This window comes from Tupaia chinensis, unplaced genomic scaffold, assembly GCF_000334495.1.
Source record: "Tupaia chinensis unplaced genomic scaffold, TupChi_1.0 Scaffold147869_1, whole genome shotgun sequence".
Classification (NCBI taxonomy): Eukaryota; Metazoa; Chordata; class Mammalia; order Scandentia; family Tupaiidae; genus Tupaia; species Tupaia belangeri.
This window is the reverse complement of record NW_006207719.1, coordinates 772,154-788,544: the sequence shown is the minus strand read 5'-3', so window position 1 is coordinate 788,544 and position 16,391 is coordinate 772,154. Positions and strand designations below refer to the sequence as shown.

General features: G+C 38.4%; 1 protein-coding gene across 1 annotated transcript; it reads right to left on the bottom strand.

The window, feature by feature from the left end:
- Positions 1 to 339: 339 nt before the first annotated feature.
- Positions 340 to 3,916, bottom strand: MGP (matrix Gla protein). The gene is made up of 4 exons (XM_006169952.3): positions 3,765 to 3,916; positions 2,289 to 2,321; positions 1,422 to 1,497; positions 340 to 737 (listed from the first exon to the last, which is right to left on the bottom strand). Exons 1-4 carry the CDS (start codon positions 3,823 to 3,825, stop codon positions 596 to 598), a joined length of 312 nt encoding a protein of 103 aa, XP_006170014.1. The 5' UTR covers positions 3,826 to 3,916; the 3' UTR covers positions 340 to 595.
- Positions 3,917 to 16,391: the final 12,475 nt, after the last annotated feature.

Below are 16,391 nucleotides of genomic sequence, written 5' to 3'. Positions count from 1 at the left end.
TATGCTTGCTGGAGAGACAGTGAGAGATAGAAAGTGAGAAATCACCCTCTAGGTGGTATGGTCACTCAGCAGCCCCTTTTCCTCCACTCTTCTCTCGGGATCCTGGGCATGCAGGCACACATACCAGGTATGAGTTTTAAGCCACTGGGTCTGGCATTAGAACCGTGGTCGACTACGTGGGAGTCCAGCAACGTAACCATCACGTCATGTGCTGGTCCCCGTTGTGTTATAATTCTAATCAACACTATGTAGGAGATCAACAGAATCTCCTATTTCGGATTAGATGAACCATGATTTAAATATCTTGGCATTTTTATAGAAGAAATCAGATTCACAAAATGAAAGTATCAAACCAAAAGTTTATTATGTAACAATCATATATCTCAACTCTCCTTGACCTTCACTGCACTGTGCTTTGATTACTTAGCAATTTATGGGCAGAAGGAAGGGTTCAGCCAGACAGGAGACTGTGTAGGAAACAAGCATTGTCTATGTGTCTACATGCGTATCTCAGTAATGCTCCTGCAAGGGGATACAGACCCAGGCGCTAGCCTCCAGAAAGAAAAAACAAAACAAAACAGACTTTTTTCCAATCTCATTTGGCCCCTCGACGCTCCCTAAAATAACGGTTGTAGGCAGCATTGTATCCATAAACCATGGCATAGCGTTCGCAAAGTCTGAAGTCATCACAGGCTTCTCGGTTGATCTCGTAGGCAGGCTTGGAGCGTTCTCGGATCCTAGAAAGCAGAAAAAGAGATCAAAATTGAGAAGCATAAGAAAGTGCAGAAGTAAGAAAAAGGAAAGAAGAAAGCATGAAAACACTGGAGAAGGCCTCCATTACCCTGCCAATATTAAGAGATATTTGAAGAACAGGTAGGAAGAGCAGAACAAGGGATTTTTTTTTTTTTTTTGAGAGGTTTTTGCCATAGGGCTCGTGCTCTTGCCAGAAAGAGAAAGAGCGACAGAAAGTGAGAAATCACTCCCCACCAGGGGAGATGGCCATGCCACAATCTCTTCTCCTTCATTCTCCTCTTGGGATCTTAGGCACACATGCACACACGCCCACTGTGAGTTTAAGCCACCAGGTCTGGGACTCAAACTGTGGTCGACTACATGGGAGTCCAGCAACATAGCCATTACGTCAACTGCTGGTCCCAGAACAAGGGATTTTTAAAAAATGAAAATAGAGGTTTTCTTTCAGTTTTCTTCTTCCTTGTCCTTCCCTCTCCTTTCTGAGTCTTTCACAAAATAATCTTTTTATATATTCAGTTGTTTTCTGTATGTTGTTTAAAATTCTTTGATTTGAAGATACAATTAGCAATAATAAATACGATGGACATCTGTTTCTCACTCCATTCAGATTCAGATCTGTGATGCTATGCTGGGAAAATTAATTTTCCTTATCAAGTTGGGTTACTCACCTCTCTTGAGCTTTAGCTCTCCATCTTTGCTGAGGGGATATAAAGGTATTAGCGTTTCTTCTGTTAATGAAGGGACCTTAAGAGAAAATACGTAAATATAGTTTTAAGAAAACAGTAGCTGAAAATATTTCTATAAATATTCCCTGACACAAATATATTTGAAAGTTCATTAATTCATGCATTTCAGCAATGAGGCTGGCAAAAAACAAAGGGGAATATAGAGCGATTTTATAATCTACCTGATCAAGAGAAATCCATATGTATGTCTTAGAGATTTGTCACATAGGCTCTAGCAATTTTTGTTTGTTTTGCCTTTGGGCAACCACTTTGCCTTCTTAACTTTGTTACTCATACTTTGTTTTTAATTCTTTTGAGAAGAAATTCTCTCTGTTCTGAGGATTTGTAAAGCATAGCTTTATATTACTAGTAAAGGAACAGTTTAAACATTGTAAGAAACAATGAGTAAATTAAAAATGAGAGTGATATGCTTTTTCCTCCTACATTCCGTCTTTCTAAGCCCAGACACTCAACAGCATCCAGCTGAATGCTGACGCCTGTGGTCTCTCAGCTGACTTGGCCTCTGATTCTCACTTTGCCACTTGTTATTACTCCTCCTTTTCCATCTGTGTGGTTGATATACAGCCAACTTAAAATTTCCAAAAGAGATTTTATAGCTTCTAAGTATGTTGAATACAGCTTAAATGTCACATTACACTACCTCAAGCCTAAAAATTTGCTCATTTGGCTCATTTAGAGTCACTGGACTTCAAAAATTTAATTTTCCAAAAGAGGGCCTTTTTTTTCTTCCTGCTAATATAGGGGGATTCTTTAATGCAAGAGGTTTAAGGAAGTTAAATATTCACTTACCAATTTCATAGGATTCCATGCTTTCATGAGATTCTGGAATTGAAAAAGAGTCATTATATAGTTATGTATCACACACTGTACTTGCCTAAATATAGGGACAGATAGAGTGGAAAGAGTCAAAAAGATGTGAAGAAGACATTTAGCTATGTGGTTATTAAACGTTTCAGGAATTTAGGATTTCCTGAGTTATGTCTTTAGCTCTGTCCTTCCTTTGAATATCATTATTCAGTAGCTTATCTGATGTTGAAGGACTCAGTGGCCAGTCTTAACTAAAATTTTCCAAGGAATACCAGATCTTCACAGAAGTAAAAGAAGACATGTTAAATGCTGCACAGAAGTCTCCAGGGAGCCTTCTTCAATTTTTTTCAGGATCTGTTTGAGAACAGGATCTGTCAAGGAAGGTACAGGAAGGCATGGAAAACAGTTGGGCTTCTCCAAGTAGGAGAACACCAGGGCAGTTACACAGCTCGGCTTTCCCAGGACAGGTTTTTTAGAGAGTTCAGAAAGCCTCTTAAGAACCCGTGTTAAATTGGCAGCCACAAAAACCACTGACTCCAGCTGACATCTCACACTGGGCACAAAGCCAGTTCAGAGAGAGAACAGAAATAATGCCAAAGCAAAAGTTTTCTTCTTTCTCATGGTCTCCTGAGCACAGCAGGTAAATTTAGGAATAAGAGGCTTACATTTGTAAGCAAGAGGATTTGCTTGAAAAGTTAAGGAGGAGGTAAAGACATAAACTCCTCTGTTATAGAACAGTTGTGAAAAATTTCAAGAGTGAGATGTATCATACCTAGAGTTGTTAATGTAATTTAGGCTTAAAGATAGCTGCAATAGACAACTGAAGCAAAAGGCTGAATTTTGTAAATAATTTTGCTTCAAATTTTCTTTGCGCTTCGTACAAACAGATGCATTTAACATATATAAACCAAGAAAAACTTAGTTTTTGGCAGCAGATAGTACAAAAGATTATTTCTGAAGTTTTTTAAATGTAAATCTTTATTTTACATTTTACTCAACAAATGTATTAAGTTCATTATACCGTCCTGTCCCTGGAAAAGGTTGTACTTAATACTTCACATGAAAACTGACTTTCATAAAGTCAGTTTTTACCCACTGGTACCAAAGTCTAAACCCACTGACCAAAGTCTAAATAAACATCCTTAAAACAGAAAGCAGGGTCTGGGAATTCAATATCTTCTTTCTGAAATACCTTAGTTTCTGGGTGTATAGAAACTTACCAAGGAAAGGACTGGCCTGTTAAGTCACTCATGAAAGTCTGGCTAGTTAAGATATAAAGAAGGCCTTACAGAGCAGATCAGTGTCCGTGGAGACGGGGACTGTTACATGAGTGGTATTTTAAGATTCTAACAGTTAAAAGGGGAAGAAGAGGAGGAGGGAGAGAAGCAAATGGAAATAAACTGAAGTCAGAGGCAGAAAAGGAAAAGCAGAGAAATGGTAGGGAGAAAAGTTTCTCACCATAACACAAAATTGCCACCGCTAAGGCAGCCAGGATAGTGAGAAGGATCAGGCTCTTCATGGTCTCTCGTTGTCCTGTGGGTGGCTCTCAGTGTCTCTTGCAGCAGTAGGGAGAGGCTCCTACAGGCTGTTAGTGAAAGGCTGTGAGGTTTTTATAAGAACTAGAGCAGCTGAAAGGGGAGGAACCAGTGGGAGGGGGCCGAAGAAGGTGGGGATGGGTTGGCATTAAACTAGCACTGGGACTTTTCCCAAATATTCATTCCTTCCAGATACTATCTACTTTGGGTGGGCAATTTTCCCTCACTGCTGGGCTGGACTGTGCTAAGCAGGATGCTGCTCTGGTGCAGAAGTTGTGGTCATCCTGTGTTTGGGGCCAGATGTGGGCAAAGGTCCACCAAGAAGGGAGTTGCTACAAACACGTGGTTGGCCTTTCTAATTCGTTCTCTGATCTGCCCTCCTGGCCCTGACCATGGACCTTTCAGGTTAGATCCACAGACAGAGCTCTAGTGTTCTGTTGGTAGATTGACCAGAGGGAGGTGGGAGACTTCACTTCCTATGCTAGAGTAGGGAGTTTTACATCTTCTTTCTTATTTTCAATAATCTTTAGCCTATAAAATAAAACTGACAACCAGGTTACAGGGGAATAAAAGCATTTTAATTTTACTATAAGCAATTATGTACAGGAACTGCTCAAAGTATGAGACTCAAAAAAGAGCCAGGGGACTGAAGGTTCTATACTATACAGAAAAGACTTGGAGGGTCAACTGCAGAGGTATAGGTGGTGGGATGCCTCTTTGTGATACTGGAGCCACATGGGATGTCACAGTTTGGATCTTGGATCAGCCTCAATACCCTGGGTAGGTCTGTGCACATCTGTGGTACTGGCTAGCTAGGAGGCTGTGTGGGGAGAGAATTATGGCAATACTCTGTTAGGGGTACCCGACTCTCTCTCTCAAGAAACAAATGTACTAAACTTTTATTATTATTATTATTTGACCAGGGAGAGAGAAAGTGAGCTGCCAGGTCTGGGACTTGAACTGCAGTGAGCCATATGGGAGTCTAGCACCCTAACCTCCATGCCACCTGCCAGCTCCTACAATAAACTTTTAAAAAGCAAGAAGTACCTGGAGATAAGCTATGGAAAGATGAGGAGAGGAAGTGCAAAAGAATCTTGTCTTTCTGGGCCAGATATTAGACCTCTAATCTCCTTTCTATGTCTAGAAAAGTAGGTTATAACATCAAGAAAGACTGCTTGTATCTGCTGCTTACTTTCCTGATAGAAATCGATGTAAATGTCTTTGTTAAAGGATTAGACTTTTTTTCTTAAAGCTAATTCTGTACCTGTAGGCCTGTAGAATAGTCAGTCATCTCAAAATTGCCAAAGAAGTATATTTCGGGGTGGCATATTTGGTTCCCTGCACTGGTTATTATTTAGACGTCTTCCAGTAGGGCTGATCTATTACCAAGCAGGCATTTATCTGGTGATATGCACCCTTTGCATTTTTCCAAGAGCTCAGCAGGGTAGAGATGGCCAATGACTACACGAGTTGTGTTTTCTTAATTGACTCTATTGTAACTTGCCCATCTAGTTTTGTGGCATTAGTCCAAACCCTTACCTTAATACTCTTAGGATATCATTAATCAAACATGTAGCAAGAATAAAAGGGTACTCATTTCTCATTTTTCTGAAGGCACTGTCTTGGTAATGAGCTAATTCAGTACGCTTTTAGTGAGTGGCGGATCAGATGTAAGGTACTATGCTAGGTTCTGTGGGGGATCTACAGACAAACAAGACACATCCCTAAGGAATAAGTAAAAGCTGCTTCCTATTCACTTCAATCTAGCTGTAATGGATCCTCAAACACATGTTTTCACAAATATGCATTTGTACTGTACCCTCAGGCCCAGAAGTGTTTTCTTTTCTTACAGGAGGATTTGTAGAAAGAGGTTTCTTTTTGTTTTCTTTTTTCCTCCCTTTTTCCTTGGGCATTTTTTTTTTAACCAGATGTATCTCTGTTGGTTGGGTAACCAAGAGTCTCTTTACAGACACAGAGAAATAGATTTTAGAAGAGCTTTAGCTTTAGGATCACTGAATCTGGGCTGGATCAGCACAAGGGCTGAGATGGGTAGATGAGCATACTTTTCAATAGTGATCTATTTCAAGGAACAATGATCAACAACTAGGTGGAAACTCATACTTCACTTTTTTTTGTCTTATTGGGAGGGAATTTCTCTCCCAATTTCCACCTTGTGAAGAGCTTTTATAAACATTAAAAGAGCCTCTATTAAACAAAGTAGCTCAGTTGTAATATGAAAGATTAGTGTGTTCTGAGGGACCAATACAATTTAGATCTTTCCTTCAATATTTTATTTATGTTGCAAAGAGAAGATGATGTATATTGTACGTGTTCATCCCTGATAAATTCAAGCATCATAATTTCCACTAATGAGATTGAAGATGGTTTCCCTTTTTAAAGCACAAACTTGCTCTCAGTGCCCTTTTTCCAAGACGAAGCACTCAAATTATTACACCATCAATAAATAATTTATAGTATAAAATACAGTTTACTATATTGCATGGCTTTGGAAGAATAAGCTAGTCATGGGTAACCATTGTATGAGGGTCTTCCAAAAGTTCATGGAAAATCACATTATTAAGAAAGCTATGTATGGATTTCAAAATGTTTTTGCACCAAAATAAACTTTGTACTAATTTGTTATGTCAGAACATGATCTAGTCTGAGGCACTGAGAAGGATAAAACATCAATTTGAAAATAATTATTATAACAACTTGAATGATACTAAAAACAAGAACAAACATCAAATTCATGGTGAATATTAGATAGAAGAATAGTCAAATAATTGATGCTTTACAAAATATTTATGGGGTCAAAGCCACAAAGCAATCAGCAGTTTACTAATTGATAACTCCTTTTACAAAGAGATGAAGATGACATCTATAGCAGCAGAGCATTATTTTTTTCTGGACATTCTGATTTAAGTTATTTTTATTTTTATTTTTATTATCATCATAATCTTCTTTATATTACATTGGATTACATATAACTTTACAGTGTATTACATTGTGTTTTCAAAAGGGAATGCCATGCATGTCAGTTAATACAGAGACATTAATCTGCCCGCTTCAACATTCAATATCTTTTCTATGTTTTTCCCAATCATTATTATTATTATTCTAATTATTTTTTAAAACAATCACTATTTCTCATTTTGCTTGTAAAAAGACTTTACCCATCATGAAATACTTCTCAGACCAATCCAGTTAAGAATACTATACATGTCATCAATAGGTAATAAGCCATATCTGTTTCTCACTAACATCCTGCCTCTCTATTGTTCTCTTGCTATCTTTCTCTATTCTCTTCTCTTCACCTCCCCCATTCCACACTGTCCTATTCTCGTTAAGTACCTTCACTGCTTTTATGTCCTCCAATTTTTCGCTTTCTACCATAGAGTGCGGATAGTTGGTATATATTGAGTGGATACATACAATATCTTTCTTTCATAGCCTGGCTTACTTCACTCAGCAATAGATTCTCCATATCTGACCACTTTCTATCAAATGCCAGGGTCTTGTTATTTTTTATGGCTGAGTAGTATTCCATAGAGTATATATACCACACTTTTCTAATCCATTCATCAGTTTGTGGACATTTAGGTTGGTTCCATGTCTTGGCAATTGTGAATAATGCTGCAATAAACATGGATGTGCAAGCACTTTTCTGACTGAGCGTTCTCCTGTCTTTTGGGTAAATACCCAGAAGTGGGATTGCTGGATCAAATGGTAGTTCTATTTGTAGATCTTTGAGGAACCTCCATATTGTTCTCCACAGTGGTTGAACTAGTTTACATTCCCACCAACAGTGTAGGAGGGTTCCCTTTTCACCACATCCCCGCCAACACTTATCACTTTTTATATTCTTAATCTTTGCCATTCTGACAGGGGTTAGGTGGTATCTCATTGTGGTTTTTATCTGCATCTCCCTTATGATGAGGGATGTTGAGCATTTCCTCATATGCTTTTTGGCTGTTCGTATGTCTTCCTTAGAGAGACTTTTGTTCAGCTCACTTTCCCATCTTTTAATCGGGTTAATCATTTTTTTTCGCATAAGGCACTTGAGTTCCCTATGTATTCTCGTTATCAGTCCCTTGTCTGAGGCATATTTAACAAAAATATTTTCCCATTCTGAGGGTTGTCGGTTCACACTTGTTACTGTGTCCTTTGCTGTGCAGAAACTTCTTAGTCTAATATAGTCCCACTTGTCTATTTTAGGGATTATTGCCTGTGCTTTGGGAGTCTTATTTAAGAAGTCTTTGCCTACTCCAATGTCTCCCAGAGTTTCCCCAGCATTTTCCACAAGTAGTTTTATTGTCTGAGGTCTTAGGTTCAGATCTTTGATCCATTTTGAGTTGACTGTTGTTAATGGTGAAAGATGGGGGTTCAGTTTCATCTTTCTGCAGGTGGATACCCAGTTTTTCCAGCACCATTTACTAAAGAGGTTTTCCTTTTCCCAATGGATTGACTGATATCCTTTGTCAAAGATCAGTTGGCTATAAGCTTTGGGAGTTATTTCTGGGGTCTCTATTCTCTTCCATTGGTCCACATGTCTGTTTTTATGCCAATACCATGCTGTTTTGATGACCACAGCTTTATAGTATATCTTGGGATCAGGGAGTGATATGCCTCCTACTCCATTCTTCTTACGCAGGATTGCTTTTGCAATACGAGGTCTTTTATGGTTCCAGACAAATTCTATAATTGTCTTTTCTAGATCTCTGAAGAATATCTCTGGTATTTTGATTGGAATTGCATTAAACATGTAGATTAATTTGGGTAGAATTGCCATTTTGATTATGTTAATTCTACCAATCCAGGAGCATGGGATGTCCTTCCACTTTTTTATGTCACTTTCAATGTCTTTTTTAAGATTCTCGTAGTTTTCTTTATAAAGGTCTTTGACTTTCTTAGTTAGGTTTATCCCTAGATATCTTATACATCTTGTGGCTACGGTGAAAGGGATTCCTTTCTTCAGCTCTGCTTCATTCAACTTGTTGTTCATAAATAGAAATGCTATAGATTTTTGGATATTGATTTTGTATCCTGCCACCTTACTGTATTCACTTATTACTTCAAGCAGTTTTTTCATGGATACCTTTGGGTCTTCTAAGTATACCATCATGTCATCTGCAAATAAAGATATTTTCAACTCTTCTTTGCCTATTCGAATGCCTTTAATACTGTTCTCTTCTCTGATTGCAATAGCTAAGACTTCCAGTACTATATTAAAGAGCAGTGGAGAAAGTGGGCAGCCTTGCCTAGTACCTGTTTTCAGAGGAAAAGCTTTCAGCTTTTCCCCATTCAGTATAATATTAGCTGTAGGTTTTTCATAGATTGCTTTTATTGTGTTCAGAAATGACCCTTCTATACCAATCTTACTGAGAGTCTTAATCATAAAAGGATGTTGTATTTTATCAAACGCTTTCTCCGCATCAATTGAGATGATCATATGGTTTTTATCTTTCTTTCTGTTAATGTGGTGTATTACATTTATGGTCTTGCGTATATTGAACCACCCTTGCATCCCTGGTATAAAGCCTACCTGGTCGTGATGAATGATCTTTGTTATATGTTGTTGGATACGATTTGCGAGTATCTTGTTGAGAATTTTCGCATCTATATTCATCAATGATATTGGTCTGTAGTTTTCCTTTTTTGTCATATCCTTATCTGTTTTGGGGATGAGGATGATGGAGGCTTCATAAAATGAATTTGGAAGGTTTCCTTCCTTTTGAATCTTTAGAAATAATTTTAGTAAGATAGGGGTTAATTCTTCCTTGAAAGTTTTGTAGAATTCACAAGTGAAGCCATCTGGGCCTGGGCTTTTCTTTGTTGGGAGATTATTAATTACTGATTCAATCTCCTGGCTTGTTATAGGTCTATTCAGATTCTCTATGTCTTCCTGATCCAATCTTGGTAGTTTATATGCATCCAGGAATTTGTCCATCTCCTCCAGGTTATCTTGTTTGTTGGCGTAAAGTCGCTCATAGTATCCTCTAATGATATTATGTATTTCTGCTATGTCCGTGGTAATATTGCCTGTTTCATCACATATTTGATTAATCTGGTTTCTTTCTTTCTTCTTCTTGATCAGTCTAGCCAATGGAGTATCAATCTTGTTGATCTTTTCAAAGAACCAGCTTTTGCTTTCATTTATTTTCTGTATGGTTCGTTTATTTTCTATTTCATTTATTTCTGCTCGAACCTTTATTATTTCTTTTCGCCTGGCATTTTCTACTTTTAATACTTTCAAGGGAGGTTTTGATTTCCTGTATCACATTCTTCAATCCTAGAAGTTCCATCTGGTTCTTGTTTAAAGTATCCATTTCTTCTTTCAAGTCATGAAAGGACTTCCTCATCTCCTGGAGCTCCTTGTCTCTTTTCTTTTCCATCTCAGTTTGGTCACTACAAATATTCTGAATTCCTTATCAGACATGTCCATGACGTCCATTGTATTGACTGTGGGTGATGTAGGCTTGATGATTTCCCTTGAGGGAGAGGGCTTTTGTTGGTTGCTCATATTTCTTGAGCCTCTGCGATTGTTCCTAGTCATCAGATAATCTATATGTTGCTTCTTGACTTATTTAAGGTATCTCTGAGTGTTAAAAGTTGTACAGGCTTAGAAAATTGATGATTTCTCTTATGGTTGGCCTACCTGTTACTCACAATTACCATTAACTGTTGCCACTAGCCCTGGATAGCCCAAAGTTCTCCCTGTTTCTAAGGAGTGGTGAGCCTCCAGCTGACCTAATAAGCAACACCTCAAGAGCAAAGAAAAACAAAATGAAAAAAGGAAATGGCACTGTGCGTGTTGCGCTATTCAAATCACCAAAATTCAGAGAGTCCAAAGGCTAGTGGGAAAGGGTCAGAGGATGAGTGACAGGACCAGGTTGGTCGGGTCTGCAGCCTCAGTCCACCGGAACTACTGGCCAGCTTGATGCGGATTGCGGGTGGGGTGGGGTGGGAGTTCTCCTTAATGTCCCAGACAACCAACCTGGGGTCCAAGGAGGAGGAATGGTGGGGATGCGTGAAGATTCGGAAGGGTCGGGCCTGCAGCCTCAGTCCGCCTGGTGTCCAGAACTACTGGCTGGCTCCGCAGCAGGTCATTTTTGAGGAAAAACTTAATTTTTTTGTTCTCTAATTGAAGAGTGTGGAGAGCAGCCAATCTGAAAACACGTGATTAAAACATGTGACCTGAATACACAGGCAGGTAAGCGCTTTCCCTTTCTTAAGCTACTCTAGCAGGGCTATTGAGAAGCATCTACATAGGAAAGCAGTACCTGCCTGTTGTCAATGGCTGTCTTCCTGTTATTTGCCCAGTATCAGGCTAAAGAAGTCACAGCCTTTATCAGATTATTCCCTAAAAGGATCAGAGAAATTGTATGATGCCAGTCATTTTCACATCTTTAGTTGATTTACATCCAAAAACAACTGGCTTTGCATCCCAATTTCTCCTCCCTTATTCTCTTTGCATTCCAGTTCTTTCTTCCCCATTCTTTTTACACCCCATTTTCCCCTTCCCCCATTCTCTGCCCTTTAAAAGAATAAACCTGAGGCTGGTTCTGGTCGCAATTTCTGCATCAGAGAAGTGCCCACCTGATCCTCGCTTTTCCATACTTGTGTGTCTTTGTGTGTTTTGTTATTGCATCTATTTCTAATCCACAGCCTTCCCCACTCAGGGAAACGTGTTCACGCTGAGCTGGCCTCAGCAGAAGAGGACCAATGATTTTTTTTTTTTTTTTTTGAGAGGTTTTTGCCATAGGGCGCGTGCGCTCGCCAGACAGACAGAAAATGAGAAATCACCCCCCAGGGGGGATGACCACGCCGCAATCCCTTCTCCTCCATTCTCCTCTCGGGATCTTGGGCACGCACGCACATGCGCCTGGCGTGAGTTTTAAGCCACCAGGTCCTGGACGCGAACTGCGGTTGACTACATGGGAGTCCAGTGACATAGCTATTACACTAACTGCTGGTCCCGAGGACCAATGATTAACAGAAGGAACAATAGCCAACACCATAGAAATCTCAATTGGTTCAGCTTACACAATTCTGACTGAAAAATTAAAATGGAGGAAACTTTGTTCAATGGGTACCAAAATTATTGTGCCCAGATCAACCTCAGATAAAAGCAGGGAGTTCAATGGAAATTTAAAACAAGAGGAATCAATATTCTGAAGCATGATTTTAAAGAATTGTAACAGGAAATGAAACATGGCTTTATCAGTATGATCCTGAAAATAAAGCACAATCAAGGCAAGAGCTACCAAGAGGAGGAAGTAGTCCAGTCAAAGCAAAAGTCAAGAGCAAAGGTCATGGCAACAGTTTTTTTGAATGTTCAAGGCACTTTGTTTGATTTTCTGGAGGGTCAAAAAATGATAACATCAGCCTATTATGTTTTGAGAAAGTTAGTCAAAGGTTTAGCAGAGAAATGCTTCAGAAAATTTCGCTGGAGAGTCCTTCACATGACATTGTTCCTGCTTATTCTTTTCATCAAACAAGGTCAATTGTGTGAGAATTTTGATGGGAAATCATTAGATATGCACTTTCTGGTCTTGATTTAGTTCCATCTGACTTCTTCAGTTTCCTAATCTTAAAAAGAGTCTTCAAATGGTACCCATTTTCCTTCAGTTAATATAAAAAAGACTAAATTGACATGATTAATTTCCTGGAACCCTCAGTTTTTTAAGGATGGACTAAATGGTTGATATAACTTACAAAACTGTCTTCAACTTGATGAAGCTTATGTTGAGAAATAAAAGTTTATTTAAAAAGTTTTTTATTTTGTAAGTGCATTTTTTTTCAAACTTTTTGAAGTTTTCTTGTATATGTAATATGCTTAGTTGCTAACTCCATTTAACATATTAGACAAATTTAGTTCCAATAACTTTGAACTTAGTGGGTAAGCTACTTAAGTCTTCAATTATTTTTTCTACAATTGAAGCGAACTCTTTTCTAGCTTCAAACATGTGCTTTGTAATATGCATTATCTTGGTCTTTCCAGCCAGGCTTCAGATGTCTCCTCTACTGGAAAGTTCAAATGGCAACTGTGTTTTCAGCCTTCTGACATAATTATTTGTGTATAGTTACACTGTCTTAAACCAGACTTGAAAATTGTATACTTCTCTATCTGACTTAAGTTTTGTATAATTTATCACAAATAGTTTTTATTTATTGCTGTGTCCATCGGATTCCTTAGATTTTAAGATTTCTTTGTTATCATAGTTTTTGTAAGGCTAACACTTTTTTTTTTGGAGCTCTTACCAATCTATTTCTTTTTTTACTATTTTCCATTTATTGGCATAGTGATTAAGGAAGCTAGATCCTGCATAACTGACCACATGTTTTGACTACCAAGCCCTGATCATTTGAGAAACATGCTGGGATCAAGCACTTTGTGTGCCTCAAATCGCAACAGAATAAGAGATAAACGAGAAGGGATGTGGCATGATCGTGCCCTAATGGGGGTAGTGCTTTTGCCCTCTCCCTCTCTCTGGTGAGTGGACACACACACCCTCTGGCATAAACAAAATTCTGTGAGAATTCAGAGCCCTTCCTCCATGCCCCCTTTTTCATATCACTTGCCATCTCAAAGACAATTTTGTAGTTGCCAACTCTAGTCATATGTATTCATGAGAAGATTTGGACTAGTTCGTGAAGCAGAGATGGAGGCTTTGCATTGGAAAGGGCCAAGATTGAATCATCTGAGAAAAGAAGAAAATAGTAAAAGTAGAAAAAAATGGAGGAGGAGAAATTTGAAGAGCATTTGGTTTGCTGGGTGTGAGTTTTTGTAAGAGATCGAGTTATAGAGAGAAAAAATGTGAGGCAGCTATAGGATATGAGACATATTAAAAAAGACATAGAAAAAGACAGGAGTTCCTTTGATTATGATTAATAATGGAGGAGAAGAAATTGCAGCATGGCCATCCCCCCAGGGGATGATTTCTCACTTTCCCTCTCACTGACTCTCTGTCAGTGAGAGTACATGAACTGTGACAAAATCTAAAAAAAATTATATTGTCTAAGGCTATAAAACATTGTTTCATAGTTGTTTTAGAAAGCATTGAAATTGTAAAAAATAATTTTGGCTGCTAATATACATTTTCTTAATTGTGATATCTTATAAAAACTAGACTACATAAGCTGGACCTTGTATTTGGATACTAGAGCATTATAAAAGACATTTATGCACATACTTCCCTTTAAAGAGAAGCATTACTTAGTCATGAGAATATTTGAAGACATGCTAAGAAGTGACAGTAAAAGTCTGAGATGGAGATAAGACTGCCTGTTGTTCAAACTGTACAGGAAGCTCCTCATTGTGAGATTGAAGCCACAGAAGCCACAGAACAATGTAAAATCTTATTGTACCTGCTCTCAGTAAGAAAAGAATCATGACCATGCCTGTCAGTGCCAGAAGTCTTGTGGTTGTAGTCATTCTTCCCTCCCTCCATTCATCCAGCTCTCTATCCATTCATCCCATAAATATATTGAGCATTTACTGTGTGCCAGCTCTAGACTGGAAATACAGTGGAGAAAAATGCAGAAGATGGTCCTACCTTTAGGCCACAAACATACTTTTAGAAAATAATTAGTGGCACCTGCTTAAAATTTTGTTTAGGCAGCCACCTGGCCTAAGAAAAGAATAGGCGTATACTTTCTCATTGGGATGACTTAAATAAATTTTAAAGGTTTTTGCTGTATAGTGTCCACACTTACCAGAGAGGTAGAGGACGGGAAAATGAGCAATCACCCCCAAGGCAGGATGGTCACATCACAATCCCTACTCCTCCATTTCACTTCTGAGATTTGGGGTATGCATGCACATGGGCCAGTGATACTCAATCCTCCAAATCCAGGACTTGAACCATGGTTGACCATGTGGGAACCCAGTATAATAACTCCCACGCCAACCGCTGACCCTGGGATGACCATTTTTATGGTCAGTCAGGCGCATCTTTGTTTATAGAGCATCAAGAAAAGCACAGATGACAGCTCAGATAATTCTGAATTCAGGGAGAGAATGGAGAAGAAGGAAGCTTGGCAGAGCTGCCAGGAATTTCTGTGGAGAGAAACTTCTCAGAAAAGTGTATTTGCTGAAGGATACACTGCAAAGAGTGATCTTTTTTCTTTAGTATTTCTGGGACTAAAATAATGGCACAATGATAATGTTAATATATTTTTCTACCAATTCTACCTCTTCCTCTTTCCATTCTTGCTTATCCTTTCTCTAACTCTTTTTCGGATGGCTAGGCATTTTGTCTCTTTGAGGAATTTTCCTGGCTCCAGGAAATTTTTTTTTCTGTTCCATGAGATTCAGTTTTATTTACAGAATGTTGGTTTTATGAGTTCATATTATTTTTTTTACTGGCAGCACTAAAACCTTACCCTTGCCAGTAAAGAAAAAGGGCAAATGAGAGAAGAGTTAAGGAGCAGCAGCCCTGAAGATAAAAACAGAAATAACTTTCTAGGACATCAAAGGAAAATGGAAAGAGAGGCAGAAACCTGGCCAAAGTCATGGGACAGTGCTGACCTCTTAGTCCTGTTCTTTTAAGGGTCACCTCCTCAATGGATTCTGTCTTAGATTTCTTAGGGACATTGGTTACTAGGTACAGAACTTGTCATTCTTTTTTCTTAATTTGTCTTCGCTGAACTATGTGAAAATAAGTTAATCAACCTCAGGCAGGGAAGGAACTTCTGGGGAATTATGGAGAGAAAATCCTGGGGTAAGGTGAAGCCTGAGTGTTAAATAAAGGGCGCCTCTGGTTGGGAACAGCTGTGATTTTTCTTTTCTTCTCATATAGATGATCTCTTCCACCCTTTTCTTAAGAAGCTGGACTCCCACATGGCTGACAGCGTTTCGAGTCCCAGACCTGGTGGCTTGCTTTCTTACTTTGTCTCTGTCTCTTTCTGCTGAACACACATGCTCTATAGCAAAAATTTAAAGATGTATAAATAAATAAAATGAATGTTTTTTAAAAAGCTAAAATCATAATCCTATAAACTAAGTATAAGTACTCGTATCTTATACATATACAAGAAAACAGAGACTCAAAGAGGTTAAATAGTTTATTCAAGTTCACATGGTGACAAAATGGCAAAGGCAGGATTCAAATACAGAGCTATTTGATTGTGTTAAGGACTGTTTTTTTTTTTTAAATTTATTCATTTTACATTCATTCACTGAACATCGTCGCAACATACAAAATGGAGTATCCCATCTAGAATACACTGTCTAGTGACTTAGTCATACATGTTATCATTGGCAAATAATTTTCCATTTCTTGTTTTGAAGATATATATATATGTATATATATATATCCTATTTCTCACCCTGTGCCATTTCCCACCCTCTTCCCTTACTGTCTCTGGTATCTGCAGTTACGTTCCATTACTTCCCCCCCACACACATTTTATTGGTTAACAAAATGTCTTAATTGATCTAACTACTTTCAATAGCAAATTCAGCTCATATATAAGTATCTGTGAACAGATGTTTAACTGCAGGCATGAAACTGAGTAGAATGAATATACTATAAAATAGCACCTA

Bases quoted from the DNA above. Each gene is read 5' to 3' on its own strand.
- MGP (XM_006169952.3), bottom strand. From the start codon at position 3,825: ATGAAGAGCCTGATCCTTCTCACTATCCTGGCTGCCTTAGCGGTGGCA. The intron at 2,322-3,764 runs GTGAGAAACTTT...TTTCAATTCCAG, and splicing joins GGTGGCAATTTTGTGTTATG to AATCTCATGAAAGCATGGAA. The intron at 1,498-2,288 runs GTAAGTGAATAT...TTTTCTCTTAAG, and splicing joins CATGGAATCCTATGAAATTG to GTCCCTTCATTAACAGAAGA.